The sequence below is a fragment of the Ranitomeya imitator genome, chromosome 5 (assembly GCF_032444005.1).
Source record: "Ranitomeya imitator isolate aRanImi1 chromosome 5, aRanImi1.pri, whole genome shotgun sequence".
Classification (NCBI taxonomy): domain Eukaryota; kingdom Metazoa; phylum Chordata; class Amphibia; order Anura; family Dendrobatidae; genus Ranitomeya; species Ranitomeya imitator.
This window is the reverse complement of record NC_091286.1, coordinates 668,506,489-668,533,542: the sequence shown is the minus strand read 5'-3', so window position 1 is coordinate 668,533,542 and position 27,054 is coordinate 668,506,489. Positions and strand designations below refer to the sequence as shown.

Sequence of the window (27,054 nt, the reverse complement as noted above, 5' to 3'; positions counted from 1 at the left end):
TTTATTCAAAATTGAAGGCATGCTGAACCAGCATGGCTACCACAGCATCTTGCAGCGGCATGCTATTCCATCCGGTTTGCGTTTAGTTGGACCATCATTTGTTTTTCAACAGGATGATGACCCCAAACACACCTCCAGGCTGTGTAAGGGCTATTTGACCAAGAAGGAGAGTGATGGGGTGCTACGCCAGATGACCTGGCCTCCACAGTCACCAGACCTAAACCCAATCGAGATGGTTTGGGATGAGCTGGAGCGCAGAGTGAAGGCAAAAGGGCCAACAAGTGCTAAGCATCTCTGGGAACTCCTTCAAGATTGTTGGAAGACCATTCCCGGTGACTACCTCTTGAAGCTTATCAAGACAATGCCAAGAGTATGCAAAGCAGTCATCAAAGCAAAAGGTGGCTACTATGAAGAACCTAGAATATAAGACATATTTTCAGTTTCACAATTTTTTGTTAAGTTTATAATTCCACATGTGTTAATTCATAGTTTTGATGCCTTCAGTGTGAATGTACAATTTTCATAGTCATGAAAATACAGTAAAATCTTTACATGAGAAGGTGTGTCCAAACTTTCCATCTGTACTGTATAGCACAGCCACATAGTACATAGCACAGCCACGTAGTATATAGCAAAGCCACATAGTATATAGCACAGGCACAGCCCACATAATGTATAGCATAGCGACGTAGTATATAGCAGCCACGTAGTATATAACACAGCCCACATAGTATATAGCACAGCCCACATAGTATATAGCACAGTCCACGTAGTATATTGCACAATCCACATAGTATATAGTACAGTCCACGTACTATATAACACAGCCCACATAGCATATAGCATAGTCCATGTAATATATAGCACAGTGCACTTAGTATATAACACAACCACATAGTATATAGCACAGCCACGTAGTATATAGCACAGGCACAGCCCATGTAGTTTATAGCACAGCCGCTGAGTATATAACACAGCCCATGTAGTATATAGCACAGCCCACATAGTATATAGCAGTGTGGGCACCACAACCCTGTTAATAAAAATAAAAAATAGTTATATACTCACCTCTCGGCAGCCCCTGGATCCAGCTCAGGAGTTAGCAATGCTCTCGCCAGGTCAATTACCAGTGATGCTTTGCGGCAATAACCCGTGATGACGTAGCGGTCTTGCGTGATCATACCTCATCTGGGGTCATTTCGCAAAGCATTACTGGGAACGGAGCTGCCGAGAGCATAGCGAGGATGGGGAAGGCATCGAGGGCAGCCTGAAGGTGAAAATAGCATGATTTTTTATTTCTTATTATTTTTAACTTTATATCTTTTTACTATTGATGCTATGATGGACAAATGTCTTTTTTCGGCCTTACTAACTATGATGCTGCATAGACAGCATCAATAGTAAAGCCTGTCACTGATTGGTCGCGGCCGGCCGGGAGTGACCAATCCGAGATGCTGGATTTCCATTACAGTCTGTTTGTTTGTCTGTTTGTCTGTAACGGAAATCCCGCATCGCTGATTGGTCGCGCCAGCCGGCCACGACCAATCAGCGATATTGGCGCGAGATTTAAACTCCGCTTCGCTGATTGGTTGCGCCCGGCCGGGCGTGACCAATCAATGAAGCGTGGTTCAAATCCCGCGCCAATTCGCCTCGGCTAGACTGCGCCAGCCACTGATTGGTAGTGGGCGGGTGGCGCGACCAATCAGCGACACAGGATTTCTGTTACAGACAAACAGACGGAAATGGACCCTAGACGATTATATACAGTATATAGACTATTTTGTGCGCTATAACTATGATTTAAGGGAATAAAAATTTAAATTTTCAAAATTGTGAAATTTAGAAAATTGCCAAATTTCCATTTTTGTTTTTTAAATAAACATAAGTCATACAAAAGAAATTTTACCACTACTATAAAGTACAATATTTCACAAGAAAACAGTCTCAGAATACCTGGGATCCATTGAAGCGTTCCACAGTTTTTACCTCATAAATTGACAGTGGTCAGAATTGTAAAAATTGACCTGGTCAGATAGGTAAAAATAGGCTTCGGGGTGAACTCAGTCGAGGGGTTCAAGAGAGGCCTGGATGTCTTCCTGGAGCAGAACAATATTGTATCATACAATTATTAGGTTCTGTAGAAGGACGTAGATCTGGGGATTTATTATGATGGAATATAGGCTGAACTGGATGGACAAATGTCTTTTTTCGGCCTTACTAACTATGAATCGGTTAAATCCTTTGTTTCTTTCAACAGTTAAATACAGTTAGGTTAATATATATTTGGACAGAGACAACATTTTTCTAATTTTGGTTATAGACGTTACCACAATGAATTTTAAACAAAACAATTCAGATTCAGTTGAAGATCAGACTTTAAGCTTTCATTTGAGGGTATCCACATTAAAATTGGATGAAGGGTTTAGGAGTTTCAGCTCCTTAACATGTGCCACCCTGTTTTTAAAAGAAACCAAAAGTAATTGGACAGATTCAATAATTGTAAATAAAATGTTCATTTCTAGTACTTGGTTGAAAACCCTTTGTTGGGAATGACTGCCTGAAGTCTTGAACTCATGGACATCACTAGACGCTGTGTTTCCTCCTTTTTAATGCTCGGCCAGGCCTTCACTGCGGTGGTTTTCAGTTGCTGTTTGTTTGTGGCCTTTCTGTCTGAAGTTTAGTCTTTAACAAGTGAAATGCTGCTCAATTGGGTTGAGATCAGGTGACTGACTTGGCCATTCAAGGATATTCCACTCTTTGCTTTAATAAACTCCTGGGTTGCTTTGGCTTTATGTTTTGGGTCATTGTCCATCTGTAGTATGAAACGACAATCAATCAGTTTTGCTGCATTTGGCTGGATCTGAGCACACAGTATGGCGGCTCTGAAGACCTCAGAATTCATTCGGCTGCTTCTGTCCTGTGTCACATCATCAATAAACACTAGTGACCCAGTGCCACTGGCCAGAGGCGTATCTAGGGCTTCTGGCACCCGGGGCAAGAATTCATTTTGGCGCCCCCCCCCCCCAGGACATATGCGATTTTCACACTTAGTCATGTACCTTCAAGCTCCTCTCCCTAATGCTCTCAATGTTCAGTGAAAAACGGAGAAGCAGAAGAGAAGCTCGTTGTCACAGGACCGTAATTATGAAAGTCGCATATGAGAGAAGTGTCCATGTGATGACTACTGGAACCTGCAGAGCTGAATCCTGACATCGCAGGCTTCTGAATTCTCACAACTAATGTGCTGCACATTTTTAGGATTCTCCCTTGCCTGTGGACAGTCATGTCAGCACAAGTATGTGATTTGTATACTTCTGGCCACATTCCGACTAGACGTGTCTGACCTCGCTCAGTTAATTTTCATTGAGTGAGGCCACACACGTCTAGTCAGCATGTGATCGCATGTATGTAAATCGCCAGCATGAGAGAATTCTGACAGTGTGCAGTGCGCACTGTGAGAACTCAGAAGTCTGCCCTCGTTCCCCAATACTATTTCCTCATACATGCCAACCCATTCCCCTGTACTGTTTCCTCATATATGCCCCCCATCTCTCCCTTTGCTCTTCATTTTGTGTCCTTAAATCCCCCCATCTCCTCTCCAAATCTCCCCCACACAATAAATCCCCCATTCCCCACACAGCTCCTCATCATTCCCCCCATTCCCCACACAGGGTCTCATCATCTCCCCATTCCCCACACAGCATCTCATCATCTCCCCATTCCCCACATAGCGTCTCATCATCTCCCCATTCCCCACATAGCGTCTCATCATCTCCCAATTCCCCACACAGCGTCTCATCATCTCCCAATTCCCCACAGAGCGTCTCATCAGCCCCCATTCCCCACACAGCGTCTCATCAGCCCCTATTCCCCAGACAGCTCCTCATCATTCCCCTATTCCCCAGACAGCTCCTCATCATCCCCCTATTCCCCACACAGCATCTCATCATCTCCCCATTCCCCACACAGCGTCTCATCATCCCCCTATTCCCCACACAGCATCTCATCATCTCCCCATTCCCCACACAGCGTCTCATCATCTCCCCATTCCCCACACAGCATCTCATCATCTCCCAATTCCCCACACACAGCATCTCATCAGCCCCCCATTCCCCACACAGTGTCTCATCATCTCCCCATTCCCCACACAGCATCTCATCATCTCCCAATTCCCCACACACAGCGTCTCATCATCTCCCCATTCCCCACATAGCGTCTCATCATCTCCCCATTCCCCACATAGCGTCTCATCATCTCCCAATTCCCCACACAGCGTCTCATCATCTCCCAATTCCCCACACAGCGTCTCATCAGCCCCCCATTCCCCACACAGCGTCTCATCAGCCCCTATTCCCCAGACAGCTCCTCATCATTCCCCTATTCCCCAGACAGCTCCTCATCATCCCCCTATTCCCCACACAGCATCTCATCATCTCCCCATTCCCCACACAGCGTCTCATCATCCCCCTATTCCCCACACAGCATCTCATCATCTCCCCATTCCCCACACAGCGTCTCATCATCTCCCCATTCCCCACACAGCATCTCATCATCTCCCAATTCCCCACACACAGCGTCTCATCAGCCCCCCATTCCCCACACAGTGTCTCATCAGCCCCCATTTCCCACACAGCGTCTCATCAGCCCCCCATTCCACACACAGCGTCTCATCAGCCCCCATTCCCCACACAGTGTCTCATCATCCCCCATTTCCCACACAGCGTCTCATCAGCCCCCATTCCCCACACAGTGTCTCATCAGCCCCTATTCCCCAGACAGCTCCTCATCATTCCCCTATTCCCCACACAGCATCTCATCAGCCCCCATTCCCCACACAGTGTCTCATCATCCCCTATTCCCCACACAGCGTCTCATCAGCCCCCCATTCCCCACACAGCGTCTCATCAGCCCCCATTCCCCACACAGTGTCTCATCAGCCCCTATTCCCCACACAGCGTCTCATCAGCCCCCATTCCCCACACAGTGTCTCATCAGCCCCTATTCCCCAGACAGCTCCTCATCATCCCCCATTCCCCACACAGCGTCTCATCAGCCCCTATTCCCCACACAGCGTCTCATCATCCCCTATTCCCCACACAGCGTCTCATCAGCCCCCATTCCCCACACAGCGTCTCATCATCCCCTATTCCCCACACAGTGTCTCATCATCCCCTATTCCCCACACAGTGTCTCATCATCCCCCTATTCCCCACACAGCATCTCATCATCTCCCCATTCCCCACACAGCGTCTCATCATCTCCCCATTCCCCACACAGCATCTCATCATCTCCCAATTCCCCACACACAGCGTCTCATCAGCCCCCCATTCCCCACACAGTGTCTCATCAGCCCCCATTTCCCACACAGCGTCTCATCAGCCCCCCATTCCACACACAGCGTCTCATCAGCCCCCATTCCCCACACAGTGTCTCATCATCCCCCATTTCCCACACAGCGTCTCATCAGCCCCCATTCCCCACACAGTGTCTCATCAGCCCCTATTCCCCAGACAGCTCCTCATCATTCCCCTATTCCCCACACAGCATCTCATCAGCCCCCATTCCCCACACAGTGTCTCATCATCCCCTATTCCCCACACAGCGTCTCATCAGCCCCCCATTCCCCACACAGCGTCTCATCAGCCCCCATTCCCCACACAGTGTCTCATCAGCCTCTATTCCCCACACAGCGTCTCATCAGCCCCCATTCCCCACACAGTGTCTCATCAGCCCCTATTCCCCAGACAGCTCCTCATCATCCCCCATTCCCCACACAGCGTCTCATCAGCCCCTATTCCCCACACAGTGTCTCATCAGCCCCCATTCCCCACACAGCGTCTCATCATCCCCTATTCCCCACACAGTGTCTCATCATCCCCTATTCCCCACACAGTGTCTCATCAGCCCCCATTTCCCACACAGCGTCTCATCATCCCCTATTCCCCACACAGTGTCTCATCAGCCCCCATTTCCCACACAGCGTCTCATCAGCCCCTATTCCCCACACAGCGTCTCATCAGCCCCTATTCCCCACACAGCGTCTCATCAGCCCCTATTCCCCACACAGCGTCTCATCAGCCCCTATTCCCCACACAGTGTCTCATCAGCCCCCCATTCCCCACACAGTGTCTCATCATCCCCTATTCCCCACACAGCGTCTCTTCATCCCCCATTTCCCACACAGTGTCTCATCATCCCCCATTTCCCACACAGCTCCTCATCATCCCCCATTCCCCACACAGCGTCTCATCATCCCCCATTCCCCACACAGCGTCTCATCATCTCCCCATTCCCCATACAGCGTCTCATCATCCCCCATTTCCCACACAGCTCCTCATCATCCCCCATTCCCCACACAGCGTCTCTTCATCCCCCATTTCCCACACAGCGTCTCATCAGCCCCCATTCCCCACACAGCGTCTCATCAGTCCCTAATCCCCAGACAGCTCCTCATCATCCCCCATTCCCCACACAGCGTCTCATCATCCCCCATTCCCCACACAGTGTCTCATCATCTCCCCATTCCCCACACAGCGTCTCATCATCCCCCATTTCCCACACAGCTCCTCATCATCCCCCATTCCCCACACAGCGTCTCTTCATCCCCCATTTCCCACACAGCGTCTCATCAGCCCCCATTCCCCACACAGCGTCTCATCATCCCCCATTCCCCACAGAGTGTCTCATCATCCCCTATTCCCCACACAGTGTCTCATCATCCCCTATTCCCCACACAGTGTCTCATAATCCCCTATTCCCCACACAGTGTCTCATCAGCCCCTATTCCCCACACAATGTTTCATCAGCCCCCATTTCCCACACAGCGTCTCATCATCCCCTATTCCCCACACAGTGTCTCATCATCCCCTATTCCCCACACAGTGTCTCATCAGCCCCCATTTCCCACACAGCGTCTCATCATCCCCTATTCCCCACAGAGTGTCTCATCATCCCCTATTCCCCACACAGTGTCTCATCAGCCCCCATTTCCCACACAGCGTCTCATCATCCCCTATTCCCCACACAGTGTCTCATCAGCCCCCATTTCCCACACAGCGTCTCATCAGCCCCTATTCCCCACACAGCGTCTCATCAGCCCCTATTCCGCACACAGCGTCTCATCAGCCCCTATTCCCCACACAGCGTCTCATCAGCCCCTATTCCCCACACAGTGTCTCATCAGCCCCCCATTCCCCACACAGTGTCTCATCATCCCCTATTCCCCACACAGCGTCTCTTCATCCCCCATTTCCCACACAGTGTCTCATCATCCCCCATTTCCCACACAGCTCCTCATCATCCCCCATTCCCCACACAGCGTCTCATCATCCCCCATTCCCCACACAGCGTCTCATCATCTCCCCATTCCCCACACAGCGTCTCATCATCCCCCATTTCCCACACAGCTCCTCATCATCCCCCATTCCCCACACAGCGTCTCTTCATCCCCCATTTCCCACACAGCGTCTCATCAGCCCCCATTCCCCACACAGCGTCTCATCAGCCCCTATTCCCCAGACAGCTCCTCATCATCCCCCATTCCCCACACAGCGTCTCATCATCCCCCATTCCCCACACAGTGTCTCATCATCTCCCCATTCCCCACACAGCGTCTCATCATCCCCCATTTCCCACACAGTTCCTCATCATCCCCCATTCCCCACACAGCGTCTCTTCATCCCCCATTTCCCACACAGCGTCTCATCAGCCCCCATTCCCCACACAGCGTCTCATCAGCGCCTATTCCCCAGACAGCTCCTCATCATCCCCCATTCCCCACACAGCGTCTCTTCATCCCCCATTTCCCACACAGCGTCTCATCAGCCCCCATTCCCCACACAGCGTCTCATCAGCCCCTATTCCCCAGACAGCTCCCCATCATCCCCCATTCCCCACACAGCGTCTCATCATCCCCCATTCCCCACACAGTGTCTCATCATCTCCCCATTCCCCACACAGCGTCTCATCATCCCCCATTTCCCACACAGCTCCTCATCATCCCCCATTTCCCACACAGCGTCTCTTCATCCCCCATTTCCCACACAGCGTCTCATCAGCCCCCATTCCCCACACAGCATCTCATCAGCCCCTATTCCCCAGACAGCTCCTCATCATCCCCCATTCCCCACACAGCGTCTCTTCATCCCCCATTTCCCACACAGCGTCTCATCAGCCCCCATTCCCCACACAGCGTCTCATCATCCCCTATTCCCCAGACAGCTCCTCATCATCCCCCATTCCCCACACAGTGTCTCATCAGCCCCCATTCCCCACACAATGTTTCATCAGCCCCCATTTCCCACACAGCGTCTCATCATCCCCTATTCCCCACAGAGTGTCTCATCATCCCCTATTCCCCACACAGTGTCTCATCAGCCCCCATTTCCCACACAGCGTCTCATCATCCCCTATTCCCCACACAGTGTCTCATCAGCCCCCATTTCCCACACAGCGTCTCATCATCCCCCATTTCCCACACAGCTCCTCATCATCCCCCATTTCCCACACAGCGTCTCTTCATCCCCCATTTCCCACACAGCGTCTCATCAGCCCCCATTCCCCACACAGCATCTCATCAGCCCCTATTCCCCAGACAGCTCCTCATCATCCCCCATTCCCCACACAGCGTCTCTTCATCCCCCATTTCCCACACAGCGTCTCATCAGCCCCCATTCCCCACACAGCGTCTCATCATCCCCTATTCCCCAGACAGCTCCTCATCATCCCCCATTCCCCACACAGTGTCTCATCAGCCCCCATTCCCCACACAATGTTTCATCAGCCCCCATTTCCCACACAGCGTCTCATCATCCCCTATTCCCCACACAGTGTCTCATCATCCCCTATTCCCCACACAGTGTCTCATCAGCCCCCATTTCCCACACAGCGTCTCATCATCCCCTATTCCCCACAGAGTGTCTCATCATCCCCTATTCCCCACACAGTGTCTCATCAGCCCCCATTTCCCACACAGCGTCTCATCATCCCCTATTCCCCACACAGTGTCTCATCAGCCCCCATTTCCCACACAGCGTCTCATCAGCCCCTATTCCCCACACAGCGTCTCATCAGCCCCTATTCCGCACACAGCGTCTCATCAGCCCCTATTCCCCACACAGCGTCTCATCAGCCCCTATTCCCCACACAGTGTCTCATCAGCCCCCCATTCCCCACACAGTGTCTCATCATCCCCTATTCCCCACACAGCGTCTCTTCATCCCCCATTTCCCACACAGTGTCTCATCATCCCCCATTTCCCACACAGCTCCTCATCATCCCCCATTCCCCACACAGCGTCTCATCATCCCCCATTCCCCACACAGCGTCTCATCATCTCCCCATTCCCCACACAGCGTCTCATCATCCCCCATTTCCCACACAGCTCCTCATCATCCCCCATTCCCCACACAGCGTCTCTTCATCCCCCATTTCCCACACAGCGTCTCATCAGCCCCCATTCCCCACACAGCGTCTCATCAGCCCCTATTTCCCATACAGCTCCTCATCATCCCCCATTCCCCACACAGCGTCTCATCATCCCCCATTCCCCACACAGTGTCTCATCATCTCCCCAATCCCCACACAGCGTCTCATCATCCCCCATTTCCCACACAGTTCCTCATCATCCCCCATTCCCCACACAGCGTCTCTTCATCCCCCATTTCCCACACAGCGTCTCATCAGCCCCCATTCCCCACACAGCGTCTCATCAGCGCCTATTCCCCAGACAGCTCCTCATCATCCCCCATTCCCCACACAGCGTCTCTTCATCCCCCATTTCCCACACAGCGTCTCATCAGCCCCCATTCCCCACACAGCGTCTCATCAGCGCCTATTCCCCAGACAGCTCCTCATCATCCCCCATTCCCCACACAGCGTCTCTTCATCCCCCATTTCCCACACAGCGTCTCATCAGCCCCCATTCCCCACACAGCGTCTCATCATCCCCTATTCCCCACACAGTGTCTCATCAGCCCCCATTCCCCACACAGCGTCTCTTCAGCCCCCATTCCCCACACAGCGTCTCATCAGCCCCTATTCCCCAGACAGCTCCTCATCATCCCCCATTCCCCACACAGCTCCTCATCATCCCCCATTCCCCACACAGTGTCTCATCATCCCCTATTCCCCACACAGTGTCTCATCAGCCCCCATTTCCCACACAGCGTCTCATCATCCCCTATTCCCCACACAGTGTCTCATCAGCCCCCATTTCCCACACAGCGTCTCATCAGCCCCTATTCCCCACACAGCGTCTCATCATCCCCCATTCCCCACACAGCATCTCATCATCCCCCATTTCCCACACAGTGTCTCATCAGCCCCTATTCCCCACACAGCGTCTCATCAGCCCCTATTCCCCACACAGCGTCTCATCAGCCCCTATTCCAAATGCGTCCTCATTCCCTTGTACCCTGGGTCCACCATGGTGCAGCTCCTCTCCTCACATGGCTCCATGCTGCAGCCCCTTGGTCCTCTCTTCGCACGGCTCCATGCTGCAGCTCCTCATTTCCGGATTCTCTTCTCCACCAGCAGCTTCCTGCAATCGACTCCTCCCCCTCAAGAAATCAACTCCAGTTTAGACGCTGCCCTGCAGTCAGATCTTCAATTGTACTCGTGTCTAAGATACGTGTACAATTGAATACTGGGAGCCGGCGCGCTGCAGCTTCTCTGTGCCGGCTGTCAGCTTGACAGTCGGCACAGAGAACAGCTGACTCCCAGTCCGGGGGGCGGCAGAATGCAGCTGCTGGGGGAGACACTGCGGACCGCCGCGTTAGGTGGCCCGACTGCGCCCCCCTGCCAGCTGCGCCCGGGGCAAATGCCCCGGCTGCCCCCCCCTAGATACGCCACTGCCACTGGCAGCCATGCATGCCCGAGCCATCACACTGCCTCCGCCGTGTTTTACATATGATGTGGTGTGCATTGGATCATGAGCTGTACCACGCCTTCACCATACTTTTCTCTTTCCATCATTCTGGTAGAGGTTGATCTTGGTTTCATCTGTCCAAAGAATGTTCTTCCAGAACTGTGCTGGCTTTTTTAGATGTTTTTTTGTTAAGTCCAGTCGAGCCTTTTTATTCTTGATGCTTATGTGTGGCTTGCACCGTGCAGTGAACCCTCTGTATTTACTTTCATCCAGTCTTCTCTTTATGGTAGATTTGGATATTAATACGCCGACCTCCTGGAGAGTGTTGTTCACTTGGTTGGCTGTTGTGAAGGGTTTTCTCTTCACCATGGAGATTATTCTGCGATCATCCACCACTGTTGTCTTCCGTGGGCGCCCAGGTCTTTTTGCATTGATGAGTTCACTGGTGCTTTCTTTCTTTCTCAGGATGTACCAGACTGTAGATTTTGCCACTCCTAATATTGTAGCAGTTTCTCGGATGGGTTTTATCTGTTTTCGCAGCTTAAGGATGGCTTGTTTCACCTGCATGGAGAGCTCCTTTGACCGCATGTTTACTTCACAGCAAAACCTTCCAAATGCAGCACCACACCTCAAATCAACTCCAGGCCTTTTATCTGCTTAATTGAGAATGACATAACGAAGGGATTGCCCACACCTGTCCATGAAATAGCCTTGGAGTCAGTTGTCCAATTACTTTTGGTCCCTTTAAAATCAGGGTGGCACAGGTTAAGGAGCTGAAACGCCTAAACCCTTCATCCAATTTTAATGTGGATACCCTCAAATGAAAGATGAAAGTCTGAACTTCAACTGCATCTGAATTGTTTTGCTTAAAGTTCATTGTGGTAATGTCTATATCCAAAATTAGAAAAATGTTGTCTCTGTCCAAATATAAATATGGACCTAACTGTAGCTGTCACTACATGAGTTGTTGTAACCATGGATACCTAAGCTAAAGGTTTAGTGACATAGTTAATCAGGGGAACTATACTATATTTCTATTTGTCGTTATTTACTAATATTATTACATTTACTGCATGTTGGGATAGAATCTTGGAGATGGGAATACTCCTGTAACGAAAGTGTAGAATAACAATATTAAAAAAAATTGTTTTACAGGTCCAACATATATTGAACTTGTACTTTGTTTTATATCTTTTAGAATTTGCTTTGTAACTCACAATACATACCATTTTTACCTTTTAGAAAAAGTGCAAAATGAAATTGAAAATGTTATTGGATCTGCTCAACCTCAAATAGAACATAGAAAAGAAATGCCATATACTGATGCTGTCATTCATGAAATTCAAAGATTTGGGGACATCGCACCTGTAAGCCTCCCACATGCCACAACTACGGACATCACATTCAGGGGTTATAATCTTCCAAAGGTTAGGAGACTTACTTTATATCTTAAGTCTGGACTTGTGTGTTTTTCATTAAATATTTTAATAAATGATGTATATTTATAATATTTTCATTATATTTTTTATGGTAATTCATATTGCCTTTTGTTTTTCCAGGGCACAACTGTCATTCCGTTTCTTCACTCTGCTCTTAGAGATAAAGCTTATTTTGAGAAGCCAGAAGAGTTTTATCCTGGGCACTTTCTTGACTCAGAAGGAAAATTTAAGAAGAACGAAGCCTTCATTCCCTTCTCATTAGGTACATTTCTTTCATTTCCTTTTAATGGCATCATGCGTTTATATAACGTAAAGTGAACTGTAGAAACTGTCCACAAAATTTGCCTTGGTTTAACCCCTTCGTGACATGCGCCGTACTAGTACTGCGCTGCCGGCACTGCATTGGTGCCAGCAGCAGTACTAGTACGGCGCACCGATCACCGCGGTCTCGCGCTGAGCGCCGCGGTGATCGGGTGCGGGTGTCAGCTGTATATGACAGCTGACACCCCGCAGCAATGCCCACGATCGGCGCTATCGCCGATCGCGGGCATTTAACCCCTCTGATGCCGCTGTCAGTAGTGACAGCGGCATAGAGGGGGATCGCGCAGGGACGGGGGCTCCCTGCGCTCTCCCACCGGAGCAACGCAATGAGATCGCGTTGCTCCGGTGACCCGGAAGGAGTCCCCGGATCCAAGATGGCCGCCGGACTCCTTCCGGGTCATGAAGTGATCTGGCTAGCCGGCGCCTGCTGAGAGCAGGCGCCAGAAAGCCACCTAAACTGCCTGTCAGATCGTTGATCTGACAGTGTGCTATGCACAGTGTCAGATCAACGATCTGATCTAATACAGAGATGTCCCACCCTGGGACAATGTTAGAAAGTAAAAAAAAAAAATAGAATGTGTAAAAAAAATAAAAAAAAATCCCCAAATAAAAAAAAAAAACATTTCCCAATAAATCCATTTATTTATGTAAAAAAAAAACAAAACAATAAATGTACACATATTTGGTATCGCCGCGTCCGTAACGACCCGCTCTATAAAACTATCCCACTAGTTAACCCCTTCAGTGAACACCGCAAAAAAAAAAACAAGGCAAAAAACAACGCTTTGTTATCATACAGGCGAACAAAAAGTGGAATAACACGCGATCAAAATGACGGATATAAATAGCCATGGTACCGCTGAAAACGACATCTTGTCCCGCAAAAAAAAAGCCACCATACAGCATCATCAGCAGAAAAATAAAAAAGTTATAGCTCTCAGAATAATGCGATGCAAAAACAATTATTTTTTTATATAAAATAGTTTTTATTGTGTAAAAGCGCCAAAACATAAAAAAATTACATAAATGAGGTATCTCTGTAATCGTACTGACCCGAAGAATAAAACTGCTTTATCCATTTTACCACACGTGGAACGGTATAAACGCCTCCCCCAAAAGAAATTCATGAATAGCTGGTTTTTGTTCATTCCGCCTCCCAAAAATCGGAATAAAAAGCGGTCAAAATATGTCATCTGCCCGAAAATGATACCAATAAAAACGTCAACTCGTCCAGCAAAAAACAAGACCTCATATGACTCTGTGGGCCAAAATATGGATAAATTATAGCTCTCAAAATGTGGTGATGCAAAAACTATTTTTTGCAATAAAAAGCGTCTTTTAGTGTGTGACGGCTGCCAACCCTAAAAATCCGCTAAAAAACACTATAAAAGTAAATCAAACCCCCCTTCATCACCCCCTTAGTTAGGGAAAAATAATAAAATGTAAAAAAATGTATTTATTTCCATTTTCCCATTAGGGCTAGGGTTAGGGCTAGGGTTAGGGCTAGGGTTAGGGCTAGGGTTAGGGTTAGGGCTAGGGTTAGGGTTGGGGTTAGGGTTTCAGCTATAATTGGGGGTTTCCACTGTTTAGGCACATCAGGGGCTCTCCAAACGCGACATGGCGTCCGATCTCAATTCCAGCCAATTCTGCTTTGAAAAAGTAAAACAGGGCTCCTTCCCTTCCGAGTTCTCCTGTGTGCCCAAACAGTGGTTCCCCCCAACATATGGGGTATCAGCGTTCTCAGGACAAGTTGGACAACAACTTTTGGGGTCCAATTTGTCCTGTTACCCTTGGGAAAATAAAAACATAGGGGATAAAATATCATTTTCGTGGAAAAAAAAATATTTTTTATTTTCACGGCTCTGCGTTATAAACTGTAGTGAAACACTTGTTGGTTCAAAGCTCTCATAACACATCTAGATAAGTTCCTTGGGGGGTCTAGTTTCCAATATGGGGTCACTTGTGGGGGGTTTCTACTGTTTAGGTACATCAGGGGCTCTGCAAATGCAACATGACGCCTGCAGACCAATCCATCTAAGTCTGCATTTCAAATGGTGCTCCTTCCCTTCCGAGCTCTGCCGTGCACCCAAACAGTGGTTCCCCCCAACATATGGGGTATCAGCGTTCTCAGGACAAGTTGGACAACAACTTTTGGGGTCCAATTTGTCCTGATACCCTTGGGAAAATAAAAACATAGGGGATAAAATATCATTTTTGTGGAAAAAAAATATTTTTTATTTTCACGGCTCTGCGTTATAAACTGTAGTGAAACACTTGTTGGTTCAAAGCTCTCACAACACATCTACATAAGTTCTTTGGGGGGTCTAGTTTCCAATATGGGGTCACTTGTGGTGGGTTTCTACTGTTTAAGTAACATCAGGGGCTCTGCAAATGCAACATGACACCTGCAGTCCATTCCATCTAAGTCTGCATTTCAAACGGTGCTCCTTCCCTTCCGAGCTCTGCCATGCACTCAAACGGTGGTTCCCCCCCACATGTGGGGTATCAGCGTACTCAGGACAAATTGGACAATAACATTTGTGGTCCAATTTCTCCTGTTACCCTTGGGAAAAAAAAATTGCGGGCTAAAACATCATTTTGTGGAAAGAAAAAATAATTTTTTAATTTTCACAATGCTACATTCTAAACTTTAGTGAAACAATTGGGGGTTAAAAGTGCTCACCACACATCTAGATAAGTTCCTTAGGGGGTCTTCTTTCCAAAATGGGGTCACTTGTGGGGGTTTCCACTGTTAAGGCACGTCAGGGGCTCTCCAAATGCGACATGGCGTCCGATCTCAATTCCAGCCAATTGTGCATTGAAAAGTCAAATGGCACTCCTTCCCTTCCGAGCTCTGCCATGCGCTCAAACAGTGGTTTATCCCCATATATGAAGTATCGACGTACTCAGGACAAATTGCACAACAACTTTTGGGGTCCAATTTATCCTTTCACCCTTGGGAAAATAAAAAATTTGGGGCAAAAAGATCATTTTTTGTGAAAATTAATATAAATTTTTTTTTACGGCTCTACATTACAAACTTCTGTGAAGCACTTGGAGGTTCAAAGTGCTCACCACACATCTAGATTAGTTCCTTAGGGGGTCTACTTTCCAAAATGGTGTCACTTGTGGGGGTTTCCACTGTTTAGGCACATCAGGGGCTCTCCAATCGTGACATGGGCTCCGATCTCAATTCCAGCAAATCTTGCATTGAAAAGTCAAATGGCGCTCCTTCCCTTCCGAGCTCTGCCATGTGCCCAAACAGTGGTTTACCCCCACATATGGGGTATCAGCGTACTCAGGACAAATTGTACAACGACTTTTGTGGTCCAATTTCTCCTGTTACCCTTGGTAAAATGAAACAAATAGGACTTGAAGTAAAAATTTTGTGAAAAAAAGTTAAATGTTCAATTTTTTTAAACATTCAAAAAATTCCTGTGAAGCACCTGAAGGGTTAATAAACTTTTTGAATGTGGTTTTGAGTACCTTGAGGGGTGCAGTTTTTAGAATGGTGTCACTTTTGGGCATTTTCTGTCATATAGACCCCTCAAAGTCACTTCAAGTGTGAGGTGGTCCCTAAAAAAATGGTTTTGCAAATTTTGTTGCAAAAATGAGAAATCGCTGGTCAACTTTTAACCCTTATAACGTCCTAACAAAAAAAAATTATGTTTCCAAAATTGTGCTGATGTAAAGCAGACATGTGGGAAATGTTGTTTATTAACTATATTATGTGATATAACTCTCTAATTTAAGGGCATAAAAACTAAGAGTTTGAAAATTGCTAAATTTTCATAATTTCCGACAAATTTTTGTTTTTTTCACAAATAAATGCAAGTCATATCGAAGAAGTTTTACCACGATCATGAAGTACAATATGTCACGAGAAAACAATGTCAGAATCACCAGGATCCGTTGAAGCGTTTCAGAGTTATGACCTCATAAAGTGACAGTGGTCAGAATTGTAAAAATTGGCCCTGTCACTTAGGTGAAAACAGGCTTTGGGGGTGAAGGGGTTAAACATACTCATATTCGTATATACTCTAGTATAAGCCGAGACTCCTAATTTTGCCACAAAAAACTGGGAAAACTTAATGACTCAAGTTTAAGCCTAGGGTGGAAAATGCAGCAGCTACTGGTAAATTTCAAAAATAAAAATAGATACCAATAAAAGTAAAATTAATTGAGATATAAGTAGGTTAAGTGTTTTTGAATATCCATATTGAATCAGGAGCACCATATAATGCTCCATACAGTTTATGATGGGCCCCATAAGATGCTCCATATTAAAATATGTCCCATATAATGCTCCACAAATGCTGTTTATGGCCCCATACGATGCTCCATAGACACATTTGCCCCAAATAATGCTCCACAAGTGCTGATTATGGCCCCATAAGATGCTCCATAGAGATATTTGCCCCATATAATGCTGCACATGGCCCCATAGAGATTTTTGCCCCATATAATGCTGCACATGGCCCCATAAGATGCTCCATACAGATATTTGCACCAAATAATGCTGCACATGGCCCCATACAGATATTTGCCTCATATAATGCTGTACATGGCCCCATACAGATATTTGCCCCATATAATGCTGTACATGGCCCCATACAGATATTTGCCCCATATAATGCTGCACATGGCCCCATACAGATATTTGCCCCATATAATGCTGCACATGGCCCCATACAGACATTTGCCTCATATAATGCTGCACATGGCCCCATAAAATGCTCCATACAGATATGTGCCCCATATAATGCTGCACATGGCCCCATAAAATGCTCCATAGAGATATTTGCCCCATATAATGCTGGACATGGCCCCATAGAGAAATTTACCCCATATAATGCTGCACATGGCCCCACATGATGCTCTATACAGATATTTGCCCCATATAATGCTGTACATTGCACCATACAGATATTTGCCCCATATAATGCTGTACATGGCCCCATACAGATATTTGCCCCATATAATGCTGCTCATGGCCCAATACAGATATTTGCCCCATATAATGCTGCACATGGCCCCATACAGATATTTGCCCCATATAATGCTGCACATGGCCCCATACAGACATTTGCCTCATATAATGCTGCACATGGCCCCATAAGATGCTCCATATAGATATTTGCCACATATAATGCTGCACATGGCCCCATACAGATATTTGCCCTATATAATGCTGCACATGGCCCCATACAGATATTTACCCCATATAATGCTGCACATGGCACCATATAGATATTTGCCTCATATAATGCTGCACATGGCCCCATACAGACATTTGCCCCATATAATGCTGCACATGGCCCCATACAGACATTTTCCTCATATAATGCTGCACATGGCCCCATACAGACATTTGCCCCATATAATGCTGCACATGGCCCCATACAGACATTTTCCTCATATAGTGCTGCACATGGCCCCATACAGACATTTGCCCCATATAATGCTGCACATGGCCCCATACAGATATTTGCCCCATATAATGCTGCACATGGCACCATACAGACATTTTCCTCATATAGTGCTGCACATGGCCCCATACAGACATTTGCCCCATATAATGCTGCACATGGCCCCATAAGATGCTCCATACAGATATTTGCACCAAATAATTCTGCACATGGCCCCATACAGATATTTGCCTCATATAATGCTGTACATGGCCCCATACAGATATTTGCCCCATATAATGCGGCACATGGCCCCATACAGATATTTGCCCCATATAATGCTGCACATGGCCCCATAAAATGCTCCATAGAGATATTTGCCCCATATAATGCTGGACATGGCCCCATAGAGATATTTACCCCATATAATGCTGCACATGGCCCCACATGATGCTCTATATAGATATTTGCCCCATATAATGCTGCACATTGCACCATACAGATATTTGCCCCATATAATGCTGTACATGGCCCCATACAGATATTTGCCCCATATAATGCTGCTCATGGCCCAATACAGATATTTGCCCCATATAATGCTGCACATGGCCCCAGACAGATATTTGCCCCATATAATGCTGCACATGGCCCCATACAGACATTTGCCTCATATAATGCTGCACATGGCCCCATAAGATGCTCCATATAGATATTTGCCCCATATAATGCTGCACATGGCCCCATACAGATATTTGCCCTATATAATGCTGCACATGGCCCCATACAGATATTTGCCCCATATAATGCTGCACATGGCACCATACAGATATTTGCCTCATATAATGCTGCACATGGCCCCATACAGACATTTGCCCCATATAATGCTGCACATGGCCCCATACAGACATTTTCCTCATATAATGCTGCACATGGCCCCATACAGACATTTGCCCCATATGATGCTGCACATGGCCCCATAAGATGCTCCATACAGATATTTGCACCAAATAATTCTTCACATGACCCCATACAGATATTTGCCTCATATAATGCTGTACATGGCCCCATACAGATATTTGCCCCATATAATGCTGCACATGGCCCCATACAGATATTTGCCCCATATAATGCTGCACATGGCCCCATAAAATGCTCCATAGAGATATTTGCCCCATATAATGCTGGACATGGCCCCATAGAGATATTTACCCCATATAATGCTGCACATGGCCCCACATGATGCTCTATATAGATATTTGCCCCATATAATGCTGCACATTGCACCATACAGATATTTGCCCCATATAATGCTGCTCATGGCCCAATACAGATATTTGCCCATATAATGCTGCACATGGCCCCATACAGATATTTGCCCCATATAATGCTGCACATGGCCCCATACAGACATTTGCCTCATATAATGCTGCACATGGCCCCATAAGATGCTCCATATAGATATTTGCCCCATATAATGCTGCACATGGCCCCATACAGATATTTGCCCTATATAATGCTGCACATGGCCCCATACAGATATTTGCCCCATATAATGCTGCACATGGCACCATACAGATATTTGCCTCATATAATGCTGAACATGGCCCCATACAGACATTTGCCCCATATAATGCTGCACATGGCCCCATACAGACATTTTCCTCATATAATGCTGCACATGGCCCCATACAGACATTTGCCCCATATAATGCTGCACATGGCACCATACAGACATTTTCCTCATATAATGCTGCACATGGCCCCATACAGACATTTGCCCCATATAATGCTGCACATGGCCCCATACAGACATTTGCCTCATATAATGCTGCACTTGCCCCCATAAGATGCTCCATACAGATATTTGCCCCATATAATGCTGCACATCGCCCCATAAGATGCTCCAAATAGATATTTGCCCCATATAAAGCTGCACATGGCCCCATACAGATATTTGCCCCATATAATGCTGCACATGGCCCCATAAGATGCTTCATACAGACATTTGCCCCATATGTTGTTGCTGCGATTTAAAAAAAATGATACTATCAGGCCCCCAGCACTTGCTATATTCACTGGTCCGCGTTCCACCGACGGACGCTGCTGTGTCTTCTCCGTCCTCTGGACTGACTGTTCAGGCAGAGGGCGGCGTGCACACGAATCACGTCACCGCGACCTCTGACCTGAGCGTCACTGCAGAGGACAGGGAAGACGCAGCGGGAACATGTGAATATCGCGCACTGAGTTATACTCACCTGCTCCTGGCGCGGTACAGTCCCTGGTTCTCTGGCGCCAGCAGCTTCTTCCTGTAGTGAGCGGTCACATGGTACCGCTCCTTACAGTAATGAATATGCGGCTCCACCCCTATGGGAGAGGAGCCGCGTCCATATTCATCACTGTAATGAGCAGTACCATGTAACTGCTCACTCTACAGGAAGAAGCTGCCGGTGCTCGGAGAACCAGGCACGTGCAGGGACCATGCCAGGAGCAGGTGAGTATTATTACACAGTTGCTGCTACCCCTCCCCTGCCGGCCCCTGGGTATGACTCGAGTATAAGCCAAGAGGGACAATTTCATCCTAAAGAAATGGTCTGAAATTCTGGGCTTATACTCGAGTATATACGGTAATTTTGCGTGCTGATTCTGTACTGAATTTTTTATTTACATCCTGATGTTAGTCCTGTGATCACAGCGGCATCAGTGGTTTAAATCAAACAGTCTCTAAAGTATATACGAAAACCAAAAACAGGCATATACCTCTGTGCTATGTATACTCCCAGAGGAAAATGGGCCACAATATATAACTTTGGAAGACAAATCTAATAGCACTGGATGAAAAGCACTATAATAATAAAATATAAGAAATATTAAAATATACCGTATATGCATTAAGAACTGTTTTTGATATCTTGGGATAGGTATCCAATCAAGTTGTAAAATGGATAGGCATCTAGGCCATAGAATAAATATTTTGATGTACTGATAAAAAATAGGAGTCAACCTGATTCAATCCACTCTTACACCGTAACATACAGAGAATGCTAGATAAAATATCTCTTACATACATAAGCTGGTATGTCACTCTCCATAAGGAGAAACGTTACCCCTTAGACCCCAGTCCAGAGCCTCTCATCTAGCCAAATCAGTTCTCTTGCTTCGCACTGAAGAGGGTCAACAGCCCAAAACACCGTGTCTGCGAATTGAGATACCGATTTGGCTTTTATCCTAAGTCATATTGCACGACTCGTTAAAGGGTTGATTGTGACTTGTAGGATCGCTACTTCCAGTAGGTGGCACTATAGAGTTTAAGTCCTCTTTTTCTCAGAAGAGGCAATTTGAATATCTGAAATATTAGTAACTCTTTCAGTTACATTGTATACCATTTTGATTTATGGTTTTCTGGAAAAAAAGAAAAACTAAAATAAAGCTATTTTTTCCTGCTCTATTACATGCATAATCAATATGACTGATCACTGGAATTTTGTTTGTTTTTTCTATTTTTTTTTTCTTATACAGGTAAAAGAAGTTGTGCCGGAGAGAACTTGGCAAAAAGGGAAATGTTCCTGTTCTTCACAACCCTGCTCCAGAACTTCACATTCAAGGCTCCATCAGGGGCAAAGCTAGACCTTTCACCTGAAATGGGATTGACTAATTCTCCATTACCCTATGACATGTGTGCAATCCCTCGCGGATAAGACATCGTGTGCATCTATGGCCAATTTATAGTTGCCCTTCAATTTGAAGATTCTTTCTATAAAATATTAGGAATGAAAATAAGCAAGTCTAAAATAAATGCTTTGCTAATTGTTAAAGGACAATGGAGGCTTAAATTCTTAAAAGTTGATCCTCACTTCAGCCTTTGCCGTCTTTCATAAGAGGAAAATTCAGCTGCTTAGTAGGCAGCCATGTCATGCTATGGGTGAATGTAAAATGTAGAGATAGCCTTATGAACAGTTAACTACAGTACTAGAGGGGAAATTCAGATTCGGCAGATTTGTGTGATTTTTGTGAACTTTGATTCATGTCAAATATATTTCATGCAAATCGAATTTGAAATTTTACTCCGGAGATTTTGGCAGACCACAAAACTTAATAAATGCAAGGTTATAAAAAATAGCTTTTCTCCATTGTCTCATTGGGGGACACAGGACTGTGGGTGAATGCTACTGCCGCAAGGAGGCTGACACTAAGTAGACACAAAGAAAGTTAGCTCCTTCTCCGTAGTATACACCTTGACACTGGCCCTGACAGCTCCAGTTTATGCTTAGTGTCCGTAGGAGGCACATCTCTGGGTTTCCCCAGATACATTTTCTCTGAGGATGAGACAGGGGCGACGGATCCTTTTGAAGGGGTCCGATCTCCCCAAACCAACAACGGGCGAGCACGTGGAATGTCGCCTCCACGTATCCTCTCCCGCAATGTGGGACCTCGTTTGCCGGACTAAAACCTTACCACCCTGAGGTAACAGAACCCTAGGTTGTACAGGCATACATGCTCTGTCCATGCAGCCTCCACTTCATCTCCAATGCACTGACTGCGGTGCTTAAAGGAGGCAGACGGTCCCTCTCCTCACCTTCTGAAGGGTGTACAGACTTAGGGTGCCTGCACCATCTTTCCATATATATATATTTTCATATACATATGTACGTCTCTCTGACCTCATGCTCTGTCAAGAGGCTGCGGGGGGCTCCTGCTTCGTTGCGCGTTCTGCTGGTGCAAAGCGCCATACTGCAGGGACCCGGAACGGTGCTATTTTCCAGATTCACGTGTGCTACTTATTTGTTATTTCCCAGCGCGGGCAGAAGTCCGGCCCCTATCGGCTACTTCCAGTTTTAGACCCTCGGCCTGTTGCATCATGGATCCTGTAGTTTCCAGCAAGGACACGGGCAGAAGTCCCGCCCCCATCGGCCGCATTTACTTCCGGCCGCGCGCCCAGCTTTCCTGGGAGAGTTCAGGGAATCAAAAATCAAGCCCCCTGCTTCGGCCTATTTCCGGGCCGTACGCTGGTAACTCCTCCCCCTATTTCTTCGGGCACATCTGCCCTGTAATCTGGACATAAGGAGGTTTTGCACAGAGGCATGGTTCAGTGTCGGGTCAAGACATACGGGGACACAGGACTGGGGTAAGTGCTACTTCCCTCAGCCTGACAGCGACATTGTTTTAGATCCAGTAGCTCATGAAGGGTATGGATCATAGCAGCAGCAGCAGAGTGATCATGTCTAGAATGACTAAGACTCATACAGTTCTGTATAACTCATGTATTACCTGTCGGTCTGCTTTTCCGCATGAGCAAACTAACTGTTTCTGTGAGGCTTGCGACTCCGAACACGCTCAGGAACCCCCCCCTGCGACCCTGTCCGGTGTGCCTGTACCTGAGACTGCGGTATTGCCCCCTGAGTGGGTCATATCCTTAACGCAATCTATGGCGTCACTAACAAAGGCGGTTGAGTCCCTTCAAGCCCGTCAGGGACATTCATTCGCCTGTCTTGGAAAGATCCTCCGGTTCTCAGGATCCTCCGGCCTGCAGGGGCCGTGCTCCCTATAGGCAGACGCTGGGGAAACGAACCCACACAGCGTCTCCTGGTCCATCGGGTGCATCAGCATCTTTGAGATCTGTCTCTCGTTCTCCCTCACCTGTGGAAATGAGTGAACACGGTTCGGACTATGACTCAGAAGGGTCTCTTTATTTAGAAGCTCCTGATTATCAGGAATCAGTTGACAGTCTCATTGAGGCGGTTAACCAGACTTTGGGAGTAGAGGACGTAGCCACCTTACCTTCGGGTCATAAGGTGTCTTTTAAGAAATTCAAGCAACCTCATGGAGCGAACGGATAAACGTTTTTTAGGCCAGAAGGCCCTAGGTGCAAGGTATCCTTTTGCACCAGAGCTTCCTAAAAGGTGGGCAGAATCCCCTTCAGTGGATCCCCCCGTGTCTCATTTGGCCTCTAACACACTGCTGCAATGGGTCTGCTATTAAGGATCCGACTCATCGGCTCATAGAGAGTCTAGGTCGGTCTGTGTTTGAGGCTTCAGGTTCAGCCTTCGCGCCGTCTTTTGCAGCGACATGGGTTGCCAAAGCCATGATAGCTTGGTCAGAGTCCGTAACTAAGGCTCTTCAGGATAGGGAGTTACCTATAGAAGTGACATAGATGTCTAATCAGATCTCTTTAGCTGGAAGCTACCTGATTAACGCAGCCCTGGATGCTGAAAATTGTGCAGCATTGGCAGCTGCAAATGCTATTTCTATCAGAAGGGATCTATGGCTGAGAACTTGGCGCCCGGACTCTACCTCAAAGAAGTCCCTTACATCTCTTCCTAACAGAGTGGCTGACTATTTGGCGCAAAGTTGGATCAGCTTATATCTGATACCACAGGAGGAAAGAGCAATTTTCTTCCACAACAAAAGGTTAAACAACCGTTTCGTTGCCAATTTCAAGCAAGGTTTAAATCCTTTCGTAACACCCGGTGGACTGCAACGCCAAGCTCAGTCCCTCCAAGTCGGTCTAATCAAGTCAGAGAGCACCAGGTTTCATATAGGGCCAATCCATTGACAAGAATGCGATCCCAACCGCCAAGATCAAGGGGATCTAGGTATCCTCGGTTTTCAGCTAAATGACTGGAGGCAGCCTCAGGTCGTTTCCAACAGAGTAGGCGGTCGCCTACTTCTGTTCCATCAGTCCTGGCTGTCGGTCGTTCACGACAGATGGGCAAGAGAACTGGTGGTTTCAGGGTACCTCCAGGCCGTTTTTTTCTGTCCAGTCTTCCCAGTTCAATGTCCCGCTTATGAGTTTATTCAAGGCAGTCGAGTCTCTTCAGTTCAATGGGGTCATTGTTCCCGTTCCAAAGGAAGAAAGGTTTCAAGGATTCTATTCCAATCTGTTTATAGTTCCCAAGAAGGATGGGGTCATAAAACCCATTCTGGTCTTAAAGTGTTTAAACAAATTTGTCAGCACTCGTCACTTCCGAATGGAGTCTCTCCGCTCTGCCATTGCGGCTATGGAAAAAAGAGAATTCCTAGCTTCCATAGACATTCAAGCTGCCTATCTGCACTTCCCCATATTTCCTCCACATCTAAGATTTTTACGTTTTTCAATAGGCGAACTGCACTTCCAAGTCACAGCATTGCCTTTTGAGCTCGCCACCGCTCCCAGGGTGTTCACAAAGGGAATGGCAGCAGTTGTGTCCATCTTGCACTCTCGGGGCATAGTCATTCTGCCATACTTAGACGACCTCTTAGTCAACGGGTCAACTTTTCGGGCATGAAAAGAGAACGTCAGCATCACTCTGGACACTCTATCTCGCCTAGGGTGGCTTATCAATTTAAAGAAGTCATCTCTAGTACCATCTCGAAAAAGTTCTTTTTTAGGTATGGTCTTCGACACCTCTCGGGGTCTGACTGTCCTTCCCCAGGACAAGGTACTCTGCCTCCGGCAGGAAGCGAAAATTCTTCGGCAGCTGAGTTCCCACACAATCCGGTTCTGCATGAAGGTCTTAGGAAGAATGGTGGCTGCTATAGAATCAGTACCATTCGCACAATTCCATCTTCGCCCACTCCAACATGCACTGTTGACAGCCTGGGACAGGAGTCCTTTTTCACTCAATCTCAGGTATCGTCTGTCACCCCGGGTCAGGCAATCCCTAATATGGTGGATAAGGAGTTCCTCTCTGCAGCAGGGGAAAGCCTTTCCTCCAGACCATTGGCTGGTAGTCACTACAGATGCCAGTCTTCTCGGTTGGAGAGCAGTGTTTTGCCAACACACAGTACAGGGACATTGGTCCCCAAGGGAGTCATCTCTTCCAATCAATCTGTTGGAAATAAGGGCGATTTGGCTGACACTGCAGCACTTTCACCACTTTCTGGCGGATCACCAGGTCCGGATCCAATCGGACAATGCCACGGATGTGGCCTACACAAATCATGAGGGGGGCACCCGCAGCAGGTCAGCCATGCACAAGAGCAAGTCCTCCGCTGGGCCGAAAACAACCATTCAGTGATCTCGGCAGTTCACATCCCGGGCAAGGAGAACTGGGCAGCGGATTTTCTGAGCCGACAGGGTCTTGCGTCCGGGGAATGGTCTCTTCACCCCGACATTTTTCGGCAGATATGCCAACGCTGGTGAACCCCGAACGTGGATCTAATGGCCTCTGGGTTGAATGCCAAAGTACCCAGGTTCGTCGCACGGTATCGAGATCCAAGAGCAATTGCCGTAGATGCACTAGTCCTATCTTGGAACCAATTTAGTCTCCTATATCTATATTCCCCCTCTGGCGCTGCTCCGAAAGGTAGTCAGGAAGATCAAGACAGAGGGAGTTCCAGCAATACTAGTCGCTCCAGATTGGCCTCGGCGGTCATGGTATGCAGACCTGGTACAGCTGCTTGCCGGCGTTCCTTGGCAACTTCCAATACAGCCAGATCTTTTGTCACAGGGGCCGATATTCCACCAGAACTTAGAGGCCCTGCGTTTGACGGCCTGGCCATTGAATCTTGGATTCTGACACAAGCCGGTTTTTCTCAAAAGGTAGCTTCCACTAAGATTAATGCTCTAAACACCGTCTCGGCGCGCATTTACCATCACACCTGGAAAGTCTTTCTCTCATGGTTCAGGAAGCAGGGTCTTCCTCCTCTACGGTTCTCCATTCCTAATATTTTAGCTTTTCTTCAAGCTGGTCTGGACTCAGGTCTCGCACCAAGTACCCTTAGAAGGCAAATATCAGCCTTATCGGTTCTTTTTCAGTGCTGGATCGCTTTCAATTCGCAAGTAAAAACTTTTTTGCAGGGAGTCTCTCACATGGTTCCCCCTTACAGAGCTCCACTAGAAGCTTGGGACCTTAACTTGGTCTTGAGTGCTCTTCAGGAAGCTCCATTTGAGCTCCTCCAAGAAGTCTCTTTAACATATCTTTCTTGGAAGGTTTTGTTCTTGGTAGCTATAACCTCCATTAAGCGGGTGTTGGAATTGGCGGACTTGTCCTGCCAGGCTCCGTTTTTACAATTTCATCAGGATAAAGTGGTGCTAAAACCA

General features: G+C 47.4%; 1 protein-coding gene across 1 annotated transcript in view; it reads left to right on the top strand.

Annotated features, from left to right (window-relative positions):
• LOC138680967 (cytochrome P450 2B11-like) overlaps window positions 1–22,040 on the top strand; it is a 180,169-nt gene extending 158,129 nt beyond the window's left edge. The window contains exons 3-5 of the mRNA XM_069768153.1: window positions 12,110–12,294; window positions 12,427–12,568; window positions 21,552–22,040. Coding sequence (XP_069624254.1) covers window positions 12,110–12,294; window positions 12,427–12,568; window positions 21,552–21,730 — 506 coding nt within the window. The 3' untranslated portion in view covers window positions 21,731–22,040. The remainder of the gene's footprint in view (window positions 1–12,109; window positions 12,295–12,426; window positions 12,569–21,551) is intronic.
• The last annotated feature ends 5,014 nt before the right edge of the window (window positions 22,041–27,054 follow it).